Source organism: Chlorocebus sabaeus, chromosome 3, assembly GCF_047675955.1.
Source record: "Chlorocebus sabaeus isolate Y175 chromosome 3, mChlSab1.0.hap1, whole genome shotgun sequence".
Classification (NCBI taxonomy): domain Eukaryota; kingdom Metazoa; phylum Chordata; class Mammalia; order Primates; family Cercopithecidae; genus Chlorocebus; species Chlorocebus sabaeus.
Window position 1 is genome coordinate 30,011,720 of NC_132906.1, and position 25,434 is coordinate 30,037,153.

Consider the following 25,434-nt stretch of genomic DNA (forward strand, 5'->3'; position numbering starts at 1 on the left):
AACAAGAACTTTTATTACATGGGTACATGACTCGAAGCAAATCTCTCTATCAACTAATTAAGAAGGGAGGTAAAACTGTGTCGAGCTCAGGTGATGCTGAAGGAGATGCCGTGTGTTCTTAGAGCACTGTGAAACTCACGTCTGCATCCTCCAAATACTAAATTCATAGTGTTTCTGAAATTATGATATCTTGAGTATGACATTGTAATAGCATTAAAGGTAATCATTTTTAATGAGAAAAATATATCTCAATTTGTAAATTTAGCAGAGGAAAACTGATTGGCATTTCTATTAAGAAACCTTCAAAGCCACCTTGAATTAAAGCTACTTTGGTTACTAGCCAATGGGTTATGTGCTTCCATCCATGCTACTATCTGCCAGAGAAAATCATTGTCCTGCTGTCCCTGGAAGTTTCTGGTGTTAATTTTAAAGGAGCAGACAGCTGCACTGGTGAACACCATTTGGTACTTCTTTTGTACGGTAACAAAAACATCCCATAGTGAGCCTGGAGGGCTCACACACTAATTTCACACATTATATAAAGATGATTTCAAAGATCATATTACCTGCAGAAGACTGCAGAACAGAGGAAATGAGCTATTAGAAGACATTCAAGGCACTGACTTCTTATGGGGTATTCTCGGTTTGGGCTCAGAGAGTCGTTAGCATGAGTCAGGCCTTCCCCTTTGCCCCCTACCTCAACTCATCCCCGCCACCTTATCCAGTTCCATGCACTGAACAAGTATCTATCAAGGGCGTGCTGAGTGCCAGACCCAGCGCTAAGTACTCAGGATACAGACTGAGGGTGCCCTGCCCTCTCAGTGCCCACCAGGCATTCCCAGGCATTATACTGTGACAAACCTAACTCATGGTCAAGTGCTAGACTGCTGTGGGTACATGGGGGTGGGGTGGGGGAGGTGTCAGGTTCTGCAAGAACTATGAAGGGACATTTCAGCTAAGACCTGGAGAAGAGGAGGGAACAGGCAGGTAGGGGGCTGGGGACGGGAAGGAGGGCTTCAGGTATGGAGCACAGCCTGTGCAAAGAGGCCCTGAGGCTGGAGAGTGCAACCAGGGCAGCTGCAGCCGAGTGAGCACGGTAGAGGGTAGGGCAATGTGAGGCTGCAGCCTCCAAGGGAAATGCCAGAGACACTCACCTCATATGAAACCAAGAGGTGACTTTAAGCAGAAGGAAACAAATTTGCGTGCATAAGGACCACTCTGTCAGCCTTATGGAGGAAGCTTCTGTTGGGAAGGTAGGTATAGGAGGGCACATAGGGCCCCATATGACTCCACTGCATCACAGTGACCTCAGTGGCTTGGGCAGAGTGGTCGCAGTGGAGCTGAAGAGCAGGAGACAGACTGGGGACAAGTTGTGCAGGGAGTCCAAAGGCATGATCACTGCTTGGATATGAGAAGTGAGGGGGTGTCAAGGATGAGCGGTGATGGACACGATGCTGGCCACTGGGGTGGGGCCCATTACAGGAGCAGACCAGTGAGGGACTAAGGGTTCAGTTTTGGACACGCTGGGTCTGAGGTGTTTGAGATCTGGACCTGGAATTCAGAACAGAGATCTGGGCTGGAAGGGGGCCCTTGGGAGCTAGGCACATGATGGCATTGGGGCAAGGAAGAGATCCCAACAGAGTGTGTGGGAGGAGGAGAAAGGAGGGCGCAGGATTGGTCTAGGAGGGACGCCAACATTTAAAGTCCCCGCTGACACACTGCAGCTGGCTAAGGAGGCTGAGAAGGAGCGAACCTCCGAGGGTAGAATCACAGGCGGCTCAGAGGCCATCGCGCCACGAGAGCGTGGACAGCTGTGCCCAGTGCTGCCGATGGATGTCGTAGAGGTGCGCTCTCCGGACCAGGAATATCAGAGTCACAGGTGACCTCAGCACAAGAGTGGCCAAAGGTCAGGGAGATAAGCCGACTGGAGTGAGCTGCAGGATGCCCGGGACTCGGGAAGCACGAGAGGCTGGTGGAGGAATTGCTGTGGAGGCTTTTCTCCAGGGCCTAGCCAGGTGACTGATGTCACCACCTGCTGTCACAGCCACAGTGTGGGGGGTCCTGTGTGCTTCACTGAGATGTATGAAAGAAGCTGCTTTACCGCAGGGAGAACCCGAGTGTGGGCACTTGGGCCTCAGCTCATTAAAGGACAGAGGTGCTTATTTGGGATTTTGTTTCTAAAACTCCCCAAATGGATGCTTGTCACCAGCATGCCTTTAAAACACTCACCAAATCCCAGCCAGGTAATTAGATATGGTCCTGGCCCACAGGAGGACTTGGATTTGGAGCCGGTGCTCCTAGGCCAGAAGACCTAGAAGGGCAGACACCACAGAGCCTCGAGAGGGCTCTGCGTCGCCATGGAGCTGCCAGAACGGGGTACGTGGCGTGGCCCAGGAGGCTCAGCTCTGGGAAGCTTTTGTGTCTCATCAAAAGCATCTTCCACGGCTGGCAGAAAACCAAAAATCAATGGGAAAATGATCTCTGACTTCTGAGCGTGTCCATTCTCTCTCCTTAGGAGGGCTCCTGGTGCAGTTGAAACCAAGGGTCTCACCTGGGGCCCTTCTAGGGTTCGAGGGGAAAGGGGGTTCCTAGGAGCTCCAGACTCCACCAGCCTCTCCTGCGGCCTGAAATCTGCCCCCACCTCAAGCTGAGGACACAGCCTCCCCAACAGCAGCTCACTGGTTACTGAGGACGAGCACCAAGAAAGAATCATAATGAATAACATGCTTCTTATGACGAAGACTCACTACATGCCAGGCATTGAGCTGAAAGTTATAATGCTTTCTTTTTTCTTGTTCATATATATATATAATTTGTTTAAACATAAAGTAAAATGTCTGTGCATGTGTGTGTATATCCACAGTTCTGAACTGTGACAGATGCAGAGTTGTGTAACTATGCATTAGACTGTGGTGTGATTCAGAACTCTATCACCCCAGATGTTCCCTCACAGTCACTCACACTCCCTTTGTAGTCACACCCTCCTCCTGCCCCAACCACGCCCTAATCCCGCCCCTGCAGCCTCTGACCTCTTCTTAGCCCCCTAGGTTGCCTTTTCCAGAATGTCCTATAAATGGAATCATACACTCTGCACCCCTTGGGGTCTGGTGTGACTTTGGCTGGTGCATCTAAGAGTCACTCACATTGTTTTGTACATTGACATTTTGTGCCTTTTTGTTTTTTCTGAGACGGAGTCTCACTCTGTCGCCCAGGCTGGAGTGCAGTGGCGCGATCTAGGCTCACTGCAAGCTCCGCCTCCCGGGTTCACACTATTCTCCTGCCTCAGCCTCCAGAGTAGCTGGGACTACAGGCACTCACCACCACACCAGGCTAATTTTTTGTATTTTTAGTAAAGATGGGGTTTCACCGTGTTAGCCAGGATGGTCTCAATCTCCTGACCTCACGATCTGCCCACCTCAGCCTCCCAAAGTGCTGGGATTGCGGGTGTGAGCCACCGCACCCGGCCCATTTTGTGCCTTTTTATTGCTGAATCACATTCCATTGAATGGGAGTGCCAGTTTTTCTATTCACCATATATCTGGGCTGACTCCTGTTTGGGGCAATTATGAATAAGCTGCTATAAACATTCGTGTGTGTATTTTTGTGTGCACACAGGTTATTTCTCTTTGGTTAAATAATTACAAGTCTTTTTTAAATCTTCACTTCTGGCCTATAAACATAGCATCATCCCCATTTTACAGAACGGGAAAGGAAGGCGTGAGGAGGTTGAGGATGTTCATACAGAGTCAGGTAACTGGAGGAGCTGGACTACTACCCTGCTCAGTATAGCCAGTGTGACTGAGCGCCTCCTGAGAGCCAGGTGGATTCTGCCCTCAAGGATCCATCTCTGTGCAAGAAACCCATCCACAAGCAGGTGGCTTCACTGAGCCATGACAGGCACACAGAGGGGGCCGCGGTGGCCCAGAGGGGAGCATCTGACCAGGCTCAGGGGGAGGAATGTGTCCAGCGGAGTCACAGAGGAGCAGTACAAGTTAGCCAGGTAGGGGACATTCCAGGCAGGAGAGCAGCAGGACAAAGGCATGCAGGTAGCACTGCCAGTGACAAGTTCCAAAACAAGAGGCTGACTCCTACAGAGTCCATGTAGGAAAATAATGGGAAATACATTGGGACAGGAGGTAGGGTCTGCTAACAAAGGACTTAAATTCCAGGTTAAGGAATCTGCATGTTAAAACAACATTAGCTGCCGTTTCTACAGTGCTAACTATTTCCCAGGCTTTGTGCCTCTCTGGGAGCCTTGAAGGTTTGTGAGCTGGAATGAGGTCTTAGGAACAAAACGGTGCATGAGGATAGCTCAGGTAAAGGTTATTGACAAGTAAGAATGCCTGGCACCAAACGCATGTCCTGTCTAAGGAAGCATTCTGCCTTGGAAGCACTGTTCTCTGTTTTCCTCTGAGTCTCCGTACCAATCTCCCTTCACGAATGAAAAGAGAGCTTTACCACATGATTCCTGAAATTGTGTATGTGTCTGTGTCTAATTCCCCCACTAGGCCAGCAGTCCCTTCCATTTCTCAATCCCCATAGCTGGCCACAGCATCTGGCATAAAATGGGCCCTTTATAAATGTTTATGTAACAAGCCAGGCGCGGTGGCGCATGCCTGTAATCCCAGCAATTTGGGAGGCAGGTGGATCACCTGAAGTCAGGAGTTCGACGACCAGCCTGACCAAAATAGTGAAACCCCATCTCTACTAAAAATAAAAAAAATGAGATGGGTGTGGTGGCATGCACCTGTAATCCCAGCTACTCAGGAGGCTGAGGCAGGAGAATTGCTTGACCCCAAGAGATGGAGGTTACAGTGAGCTGAGATCACGCCGCTACACTCCAGCCTGGGTGACAGAGCGAGACTCCACCTCAAAGAAAAAAAAAAGTTTATGGAACAAATAAGGTGCCTTTATTCATTAGGTATTTTGATTAGTAAGTAGTTATCGTATTAAACTCAGGTGACCCATTTTCAAAGAATTAGAATGTAAAAAAAAAAAAAAAAAAACCCTTGTGGCAAATTATTGTTCAATATTCATTCTCTCCTTGCCACCTCTGTGGGAGAAGTATACTTCTCTGATGCTTAGTTTGGAGCTCTGTGAAATGATTTGCTTTGATTAACTGGATTATCTGCTGATTTCTGGATTGGTTAACTGGATATCATATCCAGTTAATCAACAAGCACAGGCTTGGAATTGCTTGCACACCTGGGCCTCTGCCATTGCCCTGAGAATATACCTTGGCCAGAATACGCCTTGGTCCAAGGAGGATGCAAGATATTTGGCACATACTCCATACCAAACCTGCAGCTTGGAGACACACAGCTGAGCCCAGCTGAGATCAGCCCGCCCAAGAGATCTGCAGAAAGTCAGCAAAAATGCATGCTTATCATTGTACACCCTGAGATTTTGGAGTCGTTTCATAGCAATAGCTGACCATACAACCCTATGCTAAAAGATGCCCCCACCATAATTTTGTTGTCCTTTGTTTAGGAAGTAAGTCACAGACTGGTTTTAGACTACCTCTGAGCCTCCGTTTCCTCATTTGTAAAATCTGTAACATGGTTATGAGACTGAATGAGAGAATCCAAGAAAAGCCTTCAGTGCAGGCTGCAGCACAGGGACTGTGCTCAGTATGTGCTATTGCTATGAAGGCGTCTCTGGACCTGGGGTCCCCGTGTCGAACAGCAGCTCTCACTAGGTACTGGGACGTGCCCAAGGAGGGTGCCACGTAACAGAATGTCAAGCAAAAACACTGTCTCCCGACGTACGTCCTTCCAAAGTGACCTCAGGCGAACTTCCTCGCCTCCTGCCAAAGAGCTAAGGCACCACTGCCTGTTTATCACAGTCAATTAACTGGTGACGCAGCTGTCCTGGTGGAGACAGAATCAGTGTCCTCGTCTTGTGTCCTGTGGTGAGAGAGGCTAAGATGCGGGTGAGAGTTTTAATCTGCTAACGCTAGGCTGTGGCAGGCTGCCAGCAGGGCACTTAGCTCGGCCTCCCCGCCCTCCCCCTCCCATCTGTCTTCACTCCTCATGGACTCTTAATGCCACTGAATGCTAACAGGCAAAACGTATGTGACTGGAGGAGACCCGAAACAAAGGGGTGAGAACAGCCACCCAACAGAAGCTGTCTCCTGCGATGTCTTCCCCTCCATGGCTCAACTGCGCATCAGCCGACCCAGGGCAGCTCGCCTTTGTCCCTCAGTAAAATAAACTATGAAAATCTCTCCAGGCCCCACCCGCCTCCGCAAAAGGTTAAGAATTATTCTTTCCAAACTATCTAATTCATACACTGTGATGTCTCAACAAAGCCGTGTGCAGGCGTGGACGCTGAAGGCATTTTGCATTTAACTATTCAACCAGCTTCAAAACCCTTAGGATCCGGTGATAAATCCTGCGAATGCAGAGGTTTACGCTCTCCTCACAGTATCAGGAACCTACTGGTGTTTGGCTGGAGACTGCAAATGTTTCTGACGGCTCATATGAATCTTAGAAAATAGAAAACAACCTATCCCACATTACATAATCAGGCCAGGAAAACATGTTTCCTATTAGAAAGGCAGCCAGCAATTTCCCAGGACTCAGACAGGGGTCCAGGTTTTTTGTCTGGCCTGCTCCTGCTGAGGAATGACAGCACTTTAACCTCTCTGTATCTCCTTCTCTCTCAAGCAAAGACCCACGGAGCCGCCCCTCTGTGCTGGCATGCCCCTTCGTCTATTGTACTATTTCTTTCACTGGAGAGAGGATGAGTAAATATCAAAGCCCGAGAATTATTACGCTTCTCAGAGAGGCTGGAATGATCAATAAGATGCTTCTAACACAAACAGGAAATGAAAATTCAGAGATAGCAAGGTCTTTAGAAGCAGGCTGGATCCTTACAAAGGTGCAACATAACCAGCTGCATAATCAAATAGTCCCTTTAGAGTCTATCAAGCCTGTCCACATTCCCAAGCAAGGCCAAGGCCCCCAGATTACCCTCCTTTTCATCTTCCAAAACCTTTGGACTTCTCTGAGAGGTGCCCCCAACCCCAGCCCAGCCTCCCCTGGCATAGCTGGTCACCCCCTCCCAGTACTTCTTAGCACTTATTTGTGATAACACGGTGATGGGGTGAGGGAGGACATGCCGGCATGGGTGGAACTGTGCACTGGTAATGAATGTGGGTCGCGGAGGAAGTCAGACCAAGGTTCACATTGTGGCTCCTCCACTTGACCTGAGGCAAGTGAAACAATCTCTCTCAGCCTCAGTTTCCTCATCTGTGATGCAGGAATACCTCCATCATAGCACTAAATTTTATATATATATATATATGCAACTCTCACTCATGGCCAGGCCACAGTGAGCACTTAGCAGAATTGTGTCAGATGGTGGGTGGATGGATGAGCAAAAGAGCTGGCTTCATCCTGTGAGGTCGCACAAAGCCCAGTACTTGGAAGGACCCTGCACCTGGTTTAATGCTCTGTGGTTGCTGCATTGAAATCCTTAATAATTTTTGAATGTGGAGCCTTGCACTTCCATTTGGTGCTGGACTCTGCAAATTACGTAACCAGTGCTGCGGAACAGTGACTCGGGAGCCAGCTGTGACACTCTGGGAGTCTCAGCGGTCCCATTGAGTTATGAGCCAAACTCTAGCATGACCCCACATTTTGGTACTTTTGGTAATGGCAGCAAGGATACCACATTTGGAACAAAGTCAGTGATGAAAATATTTTGTATTAAATCTGTGCCACTTCACACAAGCTTCCAGGTATTTGTTTTGAAAAATGCAACCTCATCACTGGGGAGAAGGCATCTTACCACTCCTAGCCTTTCTTTCCTTGAGAAGAGTGTGCAATTAGGGTGAGTTCTTTCTCTCTTGGACCTTCTTCCATCTGCCAGGGAGATGGAGTACATTTCAACACTAAATTTAGGCTGGGCGCAGTGACTCACACCTGCAATCCCAACACTTTGGGAGGCTGAGGCAGGAGGATCACTAGAGGCCAGGAGTTTGAGACCAGCCTGGGCAACATAGTGAGACCCCCACCTCAACAACAACAAAAAATTTTTAATTAAAAAAAAATTAGTAAGGCATGGTGGTACATGCCTGTAGTCCTAGCTACTTGGGAGGCTGAGCTGGGAGGATTGCTTGAGCCCACGAATTCGAGGTTGCAATGAGCCATGATCACATCACTGCACTCTAGCCAGGGCAACAGAGCAAGATCCTGTCTCAAAAAAAAAACAGTAAATTTAGTAAATTTGGGGACAATGAGCGGGGCTTGCTCAGTTCTGCTCCTCCCTTTCTCCCCTTTCTGGGGAAGAAGAGAAGGGAAGTTCCAGGTGACTAGGTAGGTGAATCCTTCTAATTCTTGGGTTCCAGATGAGGAAACCCATTTGGCTCTTGCAGTGAGCCATGCCTTTCGACCAGCCTTATCAGTAACAATAGTGATATGTTGGCTTTCAACTGTTATTCCATCGGCTGACTCAATCTGTTCAGTTCTTGGTTTGGAATAGGGTTGTTATATATTGGACACACTCAATGACTCCAACAACCACCCAAACCCTGCCATCCATCTTGTGACCTAGAACAATACTTAATTAAAACACCCGCCTCACTACAAGGAAATAAGATAGGTCCAGGGAAGAGTGTTAGATTCATTGCATCTCAAAATTGAAAGGCCCCTTGGCTCGAGAAGGAGAAACTCCAAGGAGACTAAAAGCATGGTACATTAGTTGTCAATCTCTAGTGTGCACCAGAATCATCCAGAAGGCGTGTCAAAATGGATTTCACTCTTGGCCTCATTCCAGAGTTTCAGATTCTGTAGATCTGGGTGAGGAATCTAAGAATGTGCATGTCTATCAAGTTCCCAGGTGATGCTGAGGCTGCTGGTCTGGGAACCCCACTTTGAGAGCCACTGGCCTGATATAAAATGACTTCACTCTGCTATTACAGAGCAGCAGCCAGAGTCCAGGTATCCTGTGCTCTAGCCAATGCCCTTCTCGGTCCATCTTCTTGCCCATTGGTTGCACCTTCCTCAGCCCTAGCTGGAAGTTCCCTTGGCTGCAGTTTTTAGATTTGCACTCAACACTTAAGGTGAACTTGCTCTCCTCTTCAAAATAATGTCTATAAAGAGCCTAGAGCTTCCTAGGAAAAAAACACTTCAATACTAAGTATTTCTGGCACCAAAACCTATTATAAGAAACATGAAAACAGAAAGTGTTTTATGAAGAAAAATAAGTACAATTCAGGATAAACTTAAAGCAAATGTCATCAGCCCAGGACCAAAAACCCAAAAAGTTGGTCAATTTTTTTTTATCCTTTTATGGTACATTCTATGTTTATTTTGCTAAAACCAAATAAGAAAACTTCTTGTACTTACCCAGAGTATTGGTAGCAAGTTTTTTTCAAGTCCATCTTCTGTGAGCTCTCTTTTATTGACCATGCAACCTGCATTATTGATCTAAAAAATTATAGTTCCCATTTCAAAATAAAGAAAAACAGGGCCAAAAGACCTACTTCCATCCCCACACCTCCACTACCCCAGCCCCAGCTCCTTCTCAACTTTCAAGTGACACTGACAATTTGCTCAACTGATTCTTCACTCCAAAGCCCTTGCAGGAAAATACCACTTGTGCAGAGGACTCAGCCACAGAACTGTGCAAAGATCGCCAAGCGAGACAGCTGGGCCAGGCAACCTAATTCATGAGAGAGTGCTCTGGAAATTCATCTAGTTCAGAACCGTCCAATAGAAATATCTAATCTTAAGATTTCTAGTAGCCACATTGAAAAGGTAACAAGAAACTGGTAAAATTAATTTAATAAGATTTTAAACCAAATGTATCCAAAGTAGCATCATTTTAACATGCAATCAATATAGAATATTAATGAGATGGCATACATAATTTTTTTTAAGGCTTTGAAACCTGCTAATTTATACACTTACAGCACATCTCAGTTTGGACTAGCTACATTTCAAATGCTTCACAGCCATACTGGATAGCACAATTCCAGACTCTGGAACAACATTTGAGAGCATATCAGAAAGTCTTTGGATAGAAAACAACTTAGCTCAAAGTGGAATATCTGGGAAGAGCATACTGGGACTCTTTCTATCTGAGTCCACCCAGGCTCTCTGTGGAGTTTTGTGCTAATTATGTTACTAAAAGATTTGCTTGTCTGTAGGAGGTATTCTTTTGGATGAAAAGAGCTTCTAATTTCAATACACCAATCCCCAAATCTACAGAACTGAGAAATATTTATATACAAATCATCATTTTATAAAACATGGAACATGTCTATCCTCCCACAATACCTACCCAGTGGATGGCCCCTACCTTTCCCCACTAATCTAACCACATGGGTCTCCTCTTAAATCCAATGAGTAAAGTTGATTCCATGAACAGGCCCAAGCATAAAAGAGTCTTACTAAGATTATTCCATAAAGACACGCAAACATACATATCCGTCCACATCCACAGACTGAAACAATGGCCAACATGACTTTATTCTCCACTTATGTTTACAAAGCTCACTAGAACATGAAGTTTATGTTCCTGCTTGAAATTTTCAACAAATTTCCAGATTTTCTTGGGATCAGACAAGTCCACAATGTGCAGAAAAATGTTCTAAATTAGAAAGCAAAATAAATAAATAAATAAACCCTTTTTAAAAAGATATAAACTAGCACTTTTAATTTTTAAAAAGTACACGATTTTTTAAAAGCAAATACTTTGAAATGATATAAAACGGAAAATACCAGTCCCACTCCTCAAAAATAAACCATTGTTCACAGTTTTTTGTGAATCATCCAGAAATATTTTAAGCAGATACTATATATACTATATATATTTTAAGATATATATATATATATATATATATATATATATATATATATATATATTCCACACAAATAGGATCAGACTATGCATTGTTCTACATCCATCTTTTGCACTTAACAATATGTATTTTAGTTTTTGGTGGTAAAAACAATTTTTACTTATTTATTTTATTGTGATAAGAATACTTAATATGAGATCTAGCCTCTTAACAAAATTTCCAGCATGCCGACTAGGTACAATGCTGTACAGTGCACCTCTAGAGTTTATTCACCTTGCCTAACTGAAACTTTGTACCCTTTGATAGTAACTCCACACTTCTCCTTTCCCCAGTCCCTGGCAACCACCATTCCACCCTTTGGTTCTATGAATTGTGAGTACTATGGATACCTCACATAAGTGAAATTGTACAGTCTCTGTCTTTCTGTGCATGGTTTATTGAACTTAGGTTAGGTCCTCCAGGTTCATCCATGTCATTGCAGGATTTCTTTTCTTTTAAGGCTGAATGATATTCCAATGTGTGTATGTATGGACCACATTTTCTTTGTCCATTCATCTGTCGATGGACATTTAAGCTGTTTCCACATCTTGGCTATTTTGAATAATGCTGCAATGGATGTGGCAGTGCTAATGGCTCTTCAGGATCCTGATTTCAATTCCCTTAGATTAGTACCCAGAAGTGCAATTGCTGGGTCAGACAGTAGCTCTATTTTGAATTTTTTTTGAGGAACCTCCATACTGTTTTCCATAGTGGCTCCACCATTTTGCATTCCCACAAATGGTGTGCAAGGGTTCCAATTTCTCCACAACCTAACAAACATTTTTTGTCTTTTGTTTTTTTAACAATAGCCATCCTGAGAGGTGTAAGGTGATATTTCACTCTGGTTTTGATTTGCATGTCCCTGATGACTACTGACATTAAAAGTATTTTTTCATATATATATTGGTCATTTTTTTTTTTCTTGAGAAAAAGAGTGCCACTGCGCTCTGTCACCCAGGCTGGAGTACAGTGGTGCAATTTTGGCTCACTGCAACCTCCGCCTCCCAGGTTCAAGCGATTCTCCTGCCTCAGCCTCCCAAGTAGGTGGGACTAGAGGTACATGCCACCATGCCCAGCTAATTTTTATATTTTTAGGAGAGACGGTGTTTCACCATGTTGGCCAGGGTGGTCTTGAACTCCTGACCTCAAGTGAGCTGCCTGCTTTGGCCTCCCAAAGTTCTGGGATTACAGGCATGAGCCACCGTGGTCAGCTTGTGTTGACCATTTGTATATCTTCTTTGGAGAAATGTCTATTCAAGTCCTTACACCATTTTCAAATCGGGTTATAAGTTACGTCGTTGTTTGTTTGTTTTGCTATTGAGTTGTAGGACTTGCAAGAGGTCTTGGAGATGATTTTGTTATATATGACTCCACCCTACTCCTTTTAATGACTACATAACATACCTTTGCATGGATATGTCAGAGTTCCCTGCCGCTGATCTTTTTTTTTTTTTTTTTTTGGTCAAAATTTTGCTCTTAAGACAGTATCTTAGGCACATCATAAATAAGATGATAACTTCTGCTGTGACCCTTAGTCCTTGGTCATGACACTTTTCAATCTCTGCCTTGTATCATGGTTATCACTGGACACAGCCACCTCCCCAGGAGACTTAGAACTCCGTGAGCAAGGAACCTTGTCTAATGTGCCCTTTCTCCTTATGGTATTACACACTCACAGGCATGGTAGTCAAATAACGGACCTTGGCTGTTTAAACCTTTTCCTCCGTACCCAGTACCTAAGTCCAAATTTGCATTCTTGGCATCCAGTGAATGCAACGGCGTCCTCTCTGAGCATCAATGGACATATATGACCTATCACTAACCCAAGGCAGAAATTCCTGCTGCTGCAGGCACGTAAGCGCTGAACCTGCAGACGACGATCTGAGCAAGAGCCACAACTCCTCTGACAAAGCAGGGAAGTTCCATGCCCTGCCTGAGTTTCCTCATTAATTGAGCTATAAAACCCAAAGCTGTAGTCAGAATTTCTTTCTACTCATCTTAAAACATATTGTTTTTTCACCTGAGACAAACGAAACAGAAGCAACTCCACATTTTCATGACTCAGAAAGTCGAGTCAGGTTGAACACCACATTCAGCTTAAGCCTGGCCCAACTGGGTATTCCTCTGCCTTCAAAGGATAGGAAAAACGTTGTCTGTACAGAGCTATTCTCTTTGAAAATGCCTGTGAAGGCCCTCACCAGCCAGAGCGAACAAGGCTGCTGAGTCATATCTGAGTCAGCCGGGAGCCTGTACCAACGACTGCAAACTGAGTCTAGACACCTAATCCTTCCATTTTGAGGACTTGTCTGCACCCACCCTAAAACTCCCTCCTACCAGAAAGTGATGTGTTAACATATATACAAACTCCAGGTTAAAACAGCAACAAAACTCAAGTGAACTAAAACCAATTCTGCTTGAAACATTCCACAAGTTCTCTGAGCTTCCTGGAAGGGCCTAAGATGTCTCAGAGTGAAAAGGAGGTCGCAGCAGGGAAGAGAGAATCACTGTTCTAGACAAATCAGCCACGGGGCTGGTGACATGAAGCACTATGAAAAGAGGAAGGAAATCATCTGTGTCCCTCTGAGGCAAAACAGGAGGCCACAAAGCACCCAGAAGGAAAGGCCAGCAGTCTGTTGTGGCCAGGAGAAGGAACTGGAAACAGGTGCATGTGTGTAAAAGTCCCAGTCTGCAGAGCCACACAACGAGAAGGCTCACCTTAGCAGCCACTGGTCCCCACTGTGACAAAGCATGGTTACTGAAACTGAACACAACAAAACTCAGCGGGGACCCTTTCTGCAGATGAGCCACCATCTATAGCGGCTGTGTGGCCCAGGACTCATGAGGTAACATCATGGGGACTGATCCCCCAATCCGAGCAGTTCCCGCAATGAGCACGGTAAACAGTGCATGGAGGTGCTTTTTATTAAGTAGAAATCATTCTGGAGAAATGAGGCGGTATTTCGTAAAACCACTGAGGTCTTGGGAAGCTAAACCAACCATTCTCAAGAAGCTAGAAATCACATTGGCCTGGAAGAGCTGGAGAGCAGAAACCCGTTTTATATCGTGGCGTGTGACGTTGGTGGAGTTAATCCCCCACAAGACATAACTGCTTTCACAGAACCTTCCAGCCACATCAGGAAGCCTGCAATTCTGAAACATGTTGCGCAGGCACCTGTACCTCTGTGATCGTTCCCTGTAAAACCCGTAACTCCAGTGTAATCATGAGAAAGACATCAGACAAATCCCAACTGTAAGAGCCTATCTCAAAAATCCCAAGTGAGAGCCTATCTCAAAAAATAATAAATAAAATAGAAAGGTTTCTGTTTGTTTGTTTGTTTTTAATGTTGCCCCTGGGGATAACTGCTAGACAAAAGTCTGGAGCCAGGCAGTAAGGCCGGGCTGAACTGCAACCAGAAGCCTGGGGAGAAAGGTCCAGCCTGTTTCTCCCCTAGGCCCTTTGGGAGCATCATGTCCAGTGGACTGGTGAGCCAGAAGTCTGCTCTACAGTAACCAGTACTCCTTTCCCCAAGGTTAGGCCACACATAACCTCTCTGAAAGATCACTTCAGCATGATATTCACCTCTCTATATGGCCAAACACCTGATATTATCAAGCCAGCGTGTACAAGCAGCTGAGATCCCCACATGACCCTGAGTCTTACCTGGTGCCTGTACTCCCTGGCTCAGCTGGCCTGCTGCACACCTCACCCCAACCCTCCTGCCCAAGGGACCTTCTTTCTTTGATGTTCACCCAACCATGCAGGCAGGACCAGCTGCTCCAGTGCCCTCAGAGCTTTACCACACATCTCTTCTGCTTCTGGGGGCTTGCAGGCTTCCACCTCCCACTAAGCAGGGCCTAAGCACTGATTAAACAGAACAAACTTGAAGCAGAGAATGTAAGGTTGAGAGTGGTAATAATCCTAGTATAAACAATAATGATAATAGCAACAACAATAACAGTAGCTACTTCTATTGATTGAGAGCTGTTTGTTCTTAGGATACCCTGAGCTTCCCATCTTGTAGCCCTTATCATGTTATTTCAGTAGCATCTAACAGACACCTCTTTCAACAGAGGGAATTGAATGCAGGGATTGATTTCCCAGGTGATTAAGGAAGGTGAGAACTCAACCACGATTGGTGAAGTAACCCAGGGATTAGTAACAACAGGAAACTACCACCAGCCCTAGGCTCAAGGAACAAAGGGAGAATGCAGTGTGGCCTGAGCCCAGGAACCAGAAGGAAGAACCAGAGAAGGGGTTCAGCCATCACCAGGGAAGCCAATGTCTCTCAATTCCCCACTTCCTTCCACCTACCAACCTTCCTCTAATACCTGCCATTGGCCAAACCCAGCCAAAAGCTATCTGGTTGTAGGAACTGAAGAAACACATACCTTGGGGTTCATACTATTTGTCCCCCAACCCACCCCCACTGTGACACAGCGCACAGAGGCCAGGCCCAGGGCAGACACATACTCTTCAAGGAAACTGCTTGTTAATCACTTGTACCCTGCACAAGACTGTCAGGGGCTGGGTCTGTCCCAATCACTGTGTCTCCAGCACCCAGCATGCTGCTTGGCATACGGTTCACCCTTAAATACATGTTAAAAAACGAATAAAGTCAAGTTACCCCAATTTTTCAATGAGGAAGTGAAGGTTCAGGAAAGCTAAGAACATTGCCCAAGCTCACAGGCCAGAAAGTGCAAAACCAGGACTCGTATCAGAGCTCAGCTCCGTCCTGCATACCATGCTTTTGTGTGTGGGCTGCCTACCAGAGGCAGACCGGACGAAGCTGTGGAGTGGGGCCTCTTCATAAGCAGGGAGGCGCAGCTGTTCCCTGGCACAGCCTGGAGGAGACACTGAGTCAGGGAAACCAGACACTGGCATAAGCAGACAGGTACCCGCATCCTGGACACTCTACCTGTGAGTGCTGGAGGCCACTTACAAACCCGAGAGAGCAGTGAATGTCCTGTGTGTGCGTTCAAATCCCACCAAGTGTATCTGTATGGAGGTGAGGGGGGCAGCAGGCAAGGGCTCGCTTTCTCCCCAGCACAGGAACATGGTTGCTCCCCTTGTCAGCTCTCTACCCCTCCTAAAGATGGTGGAATTGGATATAAGCCTGGCTGGATATTACAAACAGATCCATATTATCAATCGTTTTCCATTTAAATATACTTTTTAAAGCCTGTGGCCCACGCCACAGAGGGCTGGAATCAGGCAAACCTCCTCCTGCCCGCGGCCTGAGATTAGTATTCTTGTTGCATCCTGCAGCAGCACCACTGAAAGTTATCAGCAGGCAGACAGCCAGCTTTCAATCTCGAGAACCGCAGCCCGCAGATCGCAGCGGCACTTGCAGACATTAGAGGAAGATTTAGAGACCCTCACACTCGCCGCCAGCACTAAGCCTCTGTAAGGCACCTGATGGCATGAGACTGGGGATTTCCACGAGAAAGGGAAAGAACAGACACTTGGTGTGAAAATGTTATTTCAAAGTTGATGCAAAATATTCCATCCTAGACAGGGGCATTCTTCTCTTTGGCTAGGGTCCATGCCTGAGGGTGGGTACCGTCTGTCCCTCCCCAGCTCCCCTCCTACGGGCTCTCCAATTGTGGGGTCTCCTAGAGAAGAGGTGAGAATGGAACGAGGGCGTTCTTCAGTGACAGTGAGCGACCAGCCATGGTGACTGAGGGTCCTTTCTGGGGTCAGGGTTTTCCATCCAGGGCCAGCCTCATGGCTGCACGATGTATCACGGGAATACGATCTATACAGCTGCACAGGCCCTGCGACTAGAAAGGCCTCAAGCTTGGTTTGATGTTCTGCCTTTGTTGTGTAGAAATTCTAAATAACTTTTACACAAGGGTCGTGCATTTTCATTTTGCACCGAGCCCCACTAATTATGTAGCCAATCATGGTTCCAGCTCTTTCAGAAGAGAAAGATCACAAAATGTGAGGCAGCTCTGAAAGCCCATGTCAGAAAGTAGCTCTCATCAAGACCCAAATGCTGCTGGTGCTTCTCTTTATTAGAAGACATCGGGTCAATGCATGGTTCCATGGCACCCCGGTGACCCTTGCTGTGTGTCACTGATGTGGGCTCCCTCTGGGGTGAGGAGCCTGGAAGCATCACTGTCCACTGTAATGGGCCTCTGCCTGCTGGCCTCTGCTGGTTTCACAGGCAGCTCAGGACCATGCGGTCAAGCCTCAGTGCCCCACTTATCTTCTTGTCAAACCTAGCCACTCAAAAGCAGGGCCCAGCTCTCTGCTGGCTGAGGCTGCTTCCAACGCAGAAGCACAAACACAGGCCATCGTCAACCCAGGGAACGTGGGCAGGAGTCCAGCCTCCTCACAGCTGACCGTGGAGGCGAGGAAACCCAGCAGGAGGGGTGAGGAGCTGCTCACCTGGTTACCGCTCTCCCGGATGATCTCACCCCTGGCATCTTCTGCTCGGGCTTGATCTCGACAAACCAGGTGAACTGTGCCATCTGGTGGAATTCAATGAAACCATCTGTGAATTACAGCGAGAGCTACAGAAACCAGGTCTTCCGAATGAAAAATGAAGACATATGGGCTCACAATTGACACTCTTCTGTTAAACCTAGATGAGTGGTTCCCAGAGTTAGAGCAGCGAGGGCGATAGTGAGGGAGGTACTGGAACCTTCCTGTCTGTCTGTGCTGACAGTGCCTCTGATTTTCTGAGGGCCTGAACACATCAAGGATAAGAAACATTGATCTGGGTCACATCTGCCTCCCTAGCATCTAGCATAGTAGCTGACCCAGAAGTGTTAACCCTGGCTGCACTTTACACTCACCTAGGGAGCTTTTAAAGATCTAGGCGATGGGCCCAGGCCTGGGTAAGTTTTACAAGCTCCCCTGGTGATGTAATGTTCAGTCAAAGTAGAGAACCACTTGCCTAGCATGTAGTAAGGACTCACGTATTGACTGAATGTTGAATCCATCAGCAGCCCTCATATTATCCCAGCCAATGCCACACCGTCATCAATCAAGATCAATTTAAAGCAGAATGCCTTCGCCGTGGCAGCTAAGAAGAAATCATTATGGAGTCTGCTTTCTTTACTAAAAATCACCCACTTGATTAAATGGGGTCTGTTTCATGGGAGGCTACAGGCTAACCACAACACTAGCCCCTCGTCTCTCTCCTCCTCTCCACACTTCAGAGTGCTTCCCAGCTGCTAAGATGCAATTAATCCTCTCCCTGACTTGGCAGATAATTAAATAAAGCTTCAAATGATATAACAGTCCCCTGAAAAATGCCTAACTTGGATTTAAAGAGAGGAAAAAAGAAAACATCTTCAGCATCTTAAAAAGTGATAAATTCACAACCTAGTTCCCCATCTTCTGCTGGAACATCCATTTTTCCAGAAGAGGCTCTGGAGAGATGCAGCAAACTTTTCCAGCCACTGCAGAGCCATTTGGTGACCCAGGATCATGGAACTCATGCAGGAAATTCTGGCATTTACCATGAGGACGACTTCTGCTGACTGAAGACTCTACAGGGCACCTGAAGCGCCTCTTTATAGTCAAGGTTAGGGGAGGGAAGCGGGAGGCTGCCCTAGCCCTGGAGGCCGGACCCCAGCAAGGAGGAAGGTCAGTTCAATGCACTCCTCTCTCCAGGTATTTTGGGGGCATTGGTTCATAACTACCATCCATATCCAAATTGTGGTGGACTCCGAGGCTCCCCATCCCTGTCTCTAACCCAGAAGAGTCTCATTGAGAAGACATGAGTTAGAGACCAGGTGTCCACGTTTTTTTAAATTAAATTCCACTGGGAATTCTGACGTCCAGGGTTTGCTTGAGCCCCTCACTGTTCTTAATCAGAAAACACTGGGACATGTGGGCAGGGCCCAAGCTCTCCTGTGAATTAAGTGTTGAGGAAAGGGCTCCTGTTGCTTTAGCCACCTCTAGCTCAAAGCTCAGAAAGCTGGCAGCTGTGCCCAGAACCACGGGATCGTCGTCCAGGACTTCCTGACCTGCCTGTGACACAGGGTACCCTCCTCCATTTGGACCGGCCACAGTCTGGCCGTGGGGCTCAGTGGACACACGTGTTAGTAGCTGCTTATCTCGCTTGGCGATTCAAGGGCAGTTGCTTTGCCAATGCCGCTGTTTCCTCCAGTGACCAAAAACTCTTCCAGGAACCTGGACCTCCAAGTCATGAGGGACAAAGTCTTTGGACGCAGATTCACAGCCACTCCTAGAAACAGCAGACCCATGGGAAGACCAGCTGTAAGGAGAGGGGAACATAAACCCCTGAAGGAGAAAGCCTAATTCTAGGATGGCATTATTGCTGTCTCTGCCTCTCCCAACACATCACGAAACTCCTTTCTCCCTTGCCCTCCCTGCTCTCATGAACACCACCATCGCAGGGCCTGCATTTCCTGGACCATGATCTTCCCAAACTTTTGAAAATATTGGAGATTCCAACATTTTGGCAACCAAATTGTCTTCCTCTGACTGCCCCAATCCTGGGGAGTGTCAAAAAGAAAAAAATCCCTTCACAGATGAATTGCTCTTTTCCCTTTTGTGGGGGGCAGGTTTCGGGAAGTTTAGGAGACCATCTGCATTATGCTTATTGCATTGCAGGACAGATATCCTTGCCTACTGGGATAAATGGGGGAGATTTGCAAGTAGGGAATAAAGGAGGAGGACGGTGGAGTTATTTAAGCTCTGCACCCATCAGAGGAAGCCAAGGCTCCTTCAGGGACACAGGGTGTGCACTGAACGGCTCTAGGGAGTGCCATTCGGATCGGAATAATGGGAGATTTGTATCTGCATTATGATAATGTTCTGGCAGGTGGCAGAAAAGCATATTGCAGAAGAGGTATTTTTTCTGATTTGCACAAAGGCATCATATTGGATAGATGCAACCGTGAGTTCCTTAACTGTTTCTTTCTCCCATTTCTTTTGCGATACCTCCCTACCTTTACTCATCCAGTATTTCCTGGCTATGAAATTGGCTGAGGGCAGTGGTGGCAGAATGGTGGGGTTGGCAGGAGGAGGCCCAGAGGGCAGACTCTGCCCACGTACAGGCAGGCTGGGGTCTCAGAGCTTACTTATATCTCTCACCCATGGAGTCAAGAGATTTTTCCCCTGCAATGCAGAACAGGACTCTGATCGCAAGGCTCCACACATGCCGAGAGCCCTCCCACAGGACCTGTTTACAAACGGGTAGCTAACAGCTGGCCTCCCGCCCCAAGCCCTGCTACAGCACAACTGCCAGTTACATGCTCTGGAACTCGGGGAAGTGGCCAAAGGATGTTTATGAGCTTGGGTTTGGTTTGAAAGTCATTGCCACAGGGCAGGCATTGCCACTTGTTTCAGTCAAGCCAGATGTTCTTAAGAGAACAAGAAAAATGTTCCTGTTTTCACCATCTGTAACTCACCAGAACACGCAGGGCAGCTTAGAGAACACCCTACCCATTGCTTCTGCTGTGAATGGCAAACAAGACTTCTTCTTCCAAAGCCTTCCTGAAAGGTTGACTTGAAACTAAAAAATATCAATAACAAGGGCTTGGACTGAACAACCTGGATTTAAGTCACAGCTCAGCCTCTTACTAGCTGTGCAAACTTGTGTTGACTTAACCTTTCTGAGCTCTTATCTCCTCATCTGCAGAAAGGGAATAATATGAGATACCTCTTGGGCAGCCTAAATGCGACGCTGTGTGTAAGGCACTTATGACAGCACTTGGAACATATTAGGAGCTCAATAATTAGTAGTTGACATTATTATTATTATTATTATTATTATTTGAGACTAAGTCCCACACTGTCACCCAGGATGGAGTGCAGTGGCGCAATCTCATCTCACTGCAACCTCTGCCTCCCAGGTTTAAGTGATTCTCCTGCTTCAGCCTCCTGAGTAGCTGGGGTTATAAGCCCCGTCACCACGCCCGGCTAATTTTTGTATTTTTTTAGTAGAGATAGGGTTTCACCATGTTGGCCAGGCTGATCTTGAACACCTGACCTCAGGTGATCCACCCGCCTCGGCTTCCCAAAGTGCTGGGATTACAGGTGCGAGCCACCGCACCCAAACGACATTATTATCACTATTAATAATGACAGCACCTTCCCTGATCAAACTTGAGCTCATTTGGCCCCCAAGTCTTCAAATCAATAGGAACTTTGAGAGCATTTTAAACTACAAAGAGGAAACTGGAAGATTTTTCCCCCCATACACAGACGTGAGCCCTGGAATCTCTGTGAAAGACTCTTCCGGTAGAGGCAAGGGCCTGAGTCATTGAATAGGGGCTTAGCTAGGAGGAGGCATTGTGGGGAATGAGTGAGAACTTCCCAAATACAATAGAGCCAGGAAAAAAGCAGTCCACAGGGAACAGGCCTGAAGAGCCCTTCTCCAGGGGCAGGAAGCTGACAGGCTTTTCTCTGTGATACCCAGCCAGAGGGGACATTAGCCTCTGGGCTCCACGTTGATCCGAATGTTTCCTGAGCATGGCTCCTCTGGGTTAAACCTCTTCCTCAAACTCCATGCTGGGAGTGCTGCCAGGCGGGCAGTATCAGCCTGGCCTGCAGGACATGTCCGCGCCCTCTGTCCTCTGCCTTGGATCTTGCCTTAATACAAGAATTCCATCCTGGTCCTTCCCCTTATTGGGGAAGCAGTTTATTTTCACAAACTCTAGATATCAGTCTCTATTTTTCAAACACACACATACATGACTTTCCCAAAGTCACCAGACGGTAGGTGATGAAGCCAAAGGCTGGGTGTTCCATTCTTCAACACCCAGCCTCGGTGCCAAAGGGCAGTCCCCAGACAAGCTGCATCAGCATCACCTGGAAACCGGTCGGAAATGCCCCGCCTACTGACTCAGAAGTGCTTGCTTGGCAACCTGTGGTTTCATGTGCCTTGCCCGTGATTTTGATTCAAGCTGAGAGGGCATTTGTACTTACTGTTTCCTGAACCTGAGGTGACAGGGATGGGGAGGGGGAAGCTGGCAGGTATCGTGTCTCCCCAGACCCTCAATTTACCCAAATATGGAATTTGCTTAGGACCCATCCACACTTGCCCAAGGTTTAGGAGTCTGTTTAAAACTGCCCCAGGGAATTATTAGGTTCAGCAAAGTTGAGGAAACAGTGATTAGATCCTCCTGCCTAGGAGCCCAATAAAGGGAGGCTTTATAAAAATCCTTGTGCCAAGAGAAACGCTGTAAACTCTAACTCCGCGCTCTCACACTGAAGTCAAAATAAGGTGGTTGTTTTTCTGTCCCATTCACTAAATCCACAAGAGCAGGAAAACCCATCTAACTTTGCCAGCCGCCTTCCCCTCCCCTCCCTTCCCCCACCAATGTGTGGGGAATTGGGCCCCTTGGCCTCACTTCTACCTTCCCTCAAGGTGGGGAAACAGAGAGAAAGAGTCCTCAGAGAGATTTTTACAGCCTGCTTTCCTTGGGGCCCACCCCGGCTTGGAAACTGACTCAAGCTTTCATGCTGTGTAATGTGGAAAGATCCAGCAATTAATGGTCATTGCCAGAGGACACCCCTTTGAAAGAAAGAGGCTGCCACTGTACTCCCCTAAAAACAGTGGGACAGGGCGCACGGCTACACTCCCCACCATTCTCTGCAGCAGGGGCTCCTGAGGCAGAGCTGAACTTTCCCCAAAACGACGTGGGGTGAAGAGAAGGGAGTTGCAACTCCTACCTCCCCTAGGAATGCTGGCCAGGTTGCCGTGGGAACTGATAACGCCCCAGTGACGGGAGAAGCCTCTCAGAGGTGAGAATCACCTGGGGGATTTGGATGAAACGCCAGTCCAGGCCCCTGTGCAGACCCACTGAATCAGAATCTGTAGGGACGGGGCCTGAAAACTGGGTACTTTTAATTCTCGCCCAGTGATTCTGATGTGCAGACAGGGTTGAGAACCAGCGGTTAGCCTAATCCCAAGAGAAAACCTCCATCTGTCCTCCGTCACAGGAACCTGTCACCTCTTAAAACAATGAGGTGGAGAGCCAACTAGGGCACACTGAGCGTGATCACAGGGCGACAAAACTACCACGCACTGTTCCCCAGAAGCACACACTGGGTGCACGGCCACACTGGCTGGAGACCCAGGCTGGAAAGTTCCAGCTGGAGCCAAAGGTCGCAGTCCAGGTGCCGCATCTTCTTAAAGGAAACACACCCAAAGGTACGAGGACAGAGCCTGGGATAGCGATTTCGATCCAGCCCTATCTGACGCCGCCAGCAGCACCACGAAGACATTTCGAGGAGCACACCCCGCAGGGCGCCGAGGTGACGCCCAGGAGGCTCTTTGGCTCCGGGGCCGCCTGACGTCAGTGGGACGGCCCTGGGCCTGGGCGCGCCACAGTCCCGCCCCTCGGACGCCAGTCTCGGTCGCCGGCGTTGAGGGGCTGGAGTCTGGCGACCGCCCCACGCCCAGCCGCGGACCAGTAGAGGGCAGGCGCCCCAGTCGTTCTGGACTCGCTTAGTCGGCCCAGCGAGACGGCGAAGGAGCCGCGGGCGCGTCCCCGCCAACCCCGCTAGCCCGCGCCGAGGCGGGTCACGTGACAGCCCGGGGCCCGCGCCCCGCCGCGCCGCCTTACTTGGTGTCCTCGCGCAGCCCCTTGGTGAACCACACGACGCTGCGGTACAGGGACATGGCAGGCGCGCCGCACGCCGAGCCCCGCCGCGCTCCCGGCGCGGCCTCCGCCCCGGTCCCGCCCCGCGGGAGTCGCCCGCCCTTACATCATCCCGGTTATGTAAGAGCCGCGGCTTCCGGGGCCTTGCTCCACAAGGAAGGCGAGGGGTCTCGGGGCCGGCCGGTCGACTCCGCCCCAGCCTCAGAGGGTGGAGTGAGGGCGGACCGACCCTGGTGGGGGCCACAGTCGAGGTCCGCAGTCTCCTCGGGGTTGAAATCGGGCATCAGTGCCGTTTAGAGAACACCGTCCTGCTGTGCATGGCCGGGATGCGAAGATGGCCCTGCAACGCACCTCCGAGAATTTGGTTACCTAGAAAACCATGTGGAATAAAACGACGAGGCTTATGATATTTAAAAGACTTCTGCATCGAATTGGTGTTATCTTAAGGGTTATTGTAATAACTGGCATTCTCTAAGTTCCTACATGTGTTGGGGGATGCAGTGCCCTGCCACATTTCCCGTCTCCAGCAAGCGCAGTCAGATTGGCGACATGGCAGGCAAGAGGTAGGGCTGGGGCTCCCACCCGAGAAGTAATTGTCTCCAAAGTCTGAAGTTTTGCCACTGGTTCTACGTCTTCATGCAGTGCCAGGGAGAGCCCCTTGATTTCCCCCAAATCCTCATCAGTCTCCTTCCACCCAAGCCCAAATGAACAGTGTGAGTAAAAAAGTGGGGTTGCTGCGTGAACCCAGATCTCAGACTAATAATCCAGCCCCGCTATGTAGGACTCAGACACCCCTGTCCACATCTAATCTCCAGCCCTAACGCCACATTAGAAATGGAGGTCTTACGGCTGCTGTCACTGCTAGTCACCCTGTTACATTCTATACCGGTTTACCCAAGTCGCCCAGAGACTGGGTTCCACTTACATAAGCTGAACAGAGACTAGCTGCTTTAATAGCCTCATTACCTAGGATATAGGATCACTGTCCAATCTCACCCCGCAGTGGGCAAGTTTTTACTTCAGAATAACTTTTGAAATAAATTTCCCCAGAACAGCTCGCCCCTCTGAACAGGACTCTGAGGCTCCACTACGTTGCTGTTATTCCTGACAGAGTGATGAAATTTAAACAAGTGGCGTTTTGTAAAACCACCCAGCCTCGTGTGATTTTCAATGCCTGTCCGATTTGGCTCCAAAAAGCCAAATTTTAGATCCCCAGGGCTACATACTCTTTAATACACTCATCTTTGTGTCAGTGATGGAAAAGGTGTCAGTCTGCTCTGAATCTCTCTGACCACCTCAGGAAATAGGCTTTTGGCTCACAGAGCGGGGATGAGAAATAGTTTTGAACCCCCAAGTCTCTTGGAGGGTGTCAGCGGCCCCTTGAAGTAAAAGTGTGGCTGGAAACCCAGCTCTCTGCATTAGCCAGGTGAACCTGAGCATGCTGCATATGCCCTCAGTCTTGGTTTTTTAATGTGTAAAATGGGAATGAATATGCGCACCGCGTCGGGTGGTTGTGATGATTAAAGGCATTCATTATAAAGAGCTTAGTTTCATACGAAGTGATCAGAAGTGTTCATTTCCCTCAAGTTTTCTTCTCATTCCTTTCTCCCCTACGCTTACAGCCATGCCGTGTACATTCAAGAAAGGTTCCATGAGGGCATGAGGTGTCCAGTGTTAGCCTCCAATCAAGCATCCATGAGGTAGTTTGTGTATACACTATATACATTTAAAGAGGAGGTCTTAGGAAAAGCCAACCCCAGTCTCAAAATGAGCTTCCATTCTCACTTGGATGCCAGGTAACACACACAAAGAAACAAAGGGCAGTATGGAGTTCATAGAGGAATCTTCCGGTTTAACTGGAGTCAGCTGAGCTGGATTCTAATCCAATTCCTGCCAGTTATTCCCTGTGTGACCCGTGTGATAAAATGTATAGAAGGCTTAAAGTGTGCCAAGCATTGTGGATTATAGCACTTAATTCTCACACTGATCCATATGGT

General features: G+C 47.9%; 1 protein-coding gene across 1 annotated transcript in view; it reads right to left on the reverse strand.

The window, feature by feature from the left end:
• DHRS12 (dehydrogenase/reductase 12) overlaps nt 1-23,495 on the reverse strand; it is a 36,622-nt gene extending 13,127 nt beyond the window's left edge. Inside the window, 4 exon segments of the mRNA XM_073014362.1 lie at nt 9,354-9,370; nt 9,373-9,434; nt 17,241-17,346; nt 23,402-23,495. Coding sequence (XP_072870463.1) covers nt 9,354-9,370; nt 9,373-9,434; nt 17,241-17,323 — 162 coding nt within the window. The 5' untranslated portion in view covers nt 17,324-17,346; nt 23,402-23,495.
• Between the last annotated feature and the right edge of the window lie 1,939 nt (nt 23,496-25,434).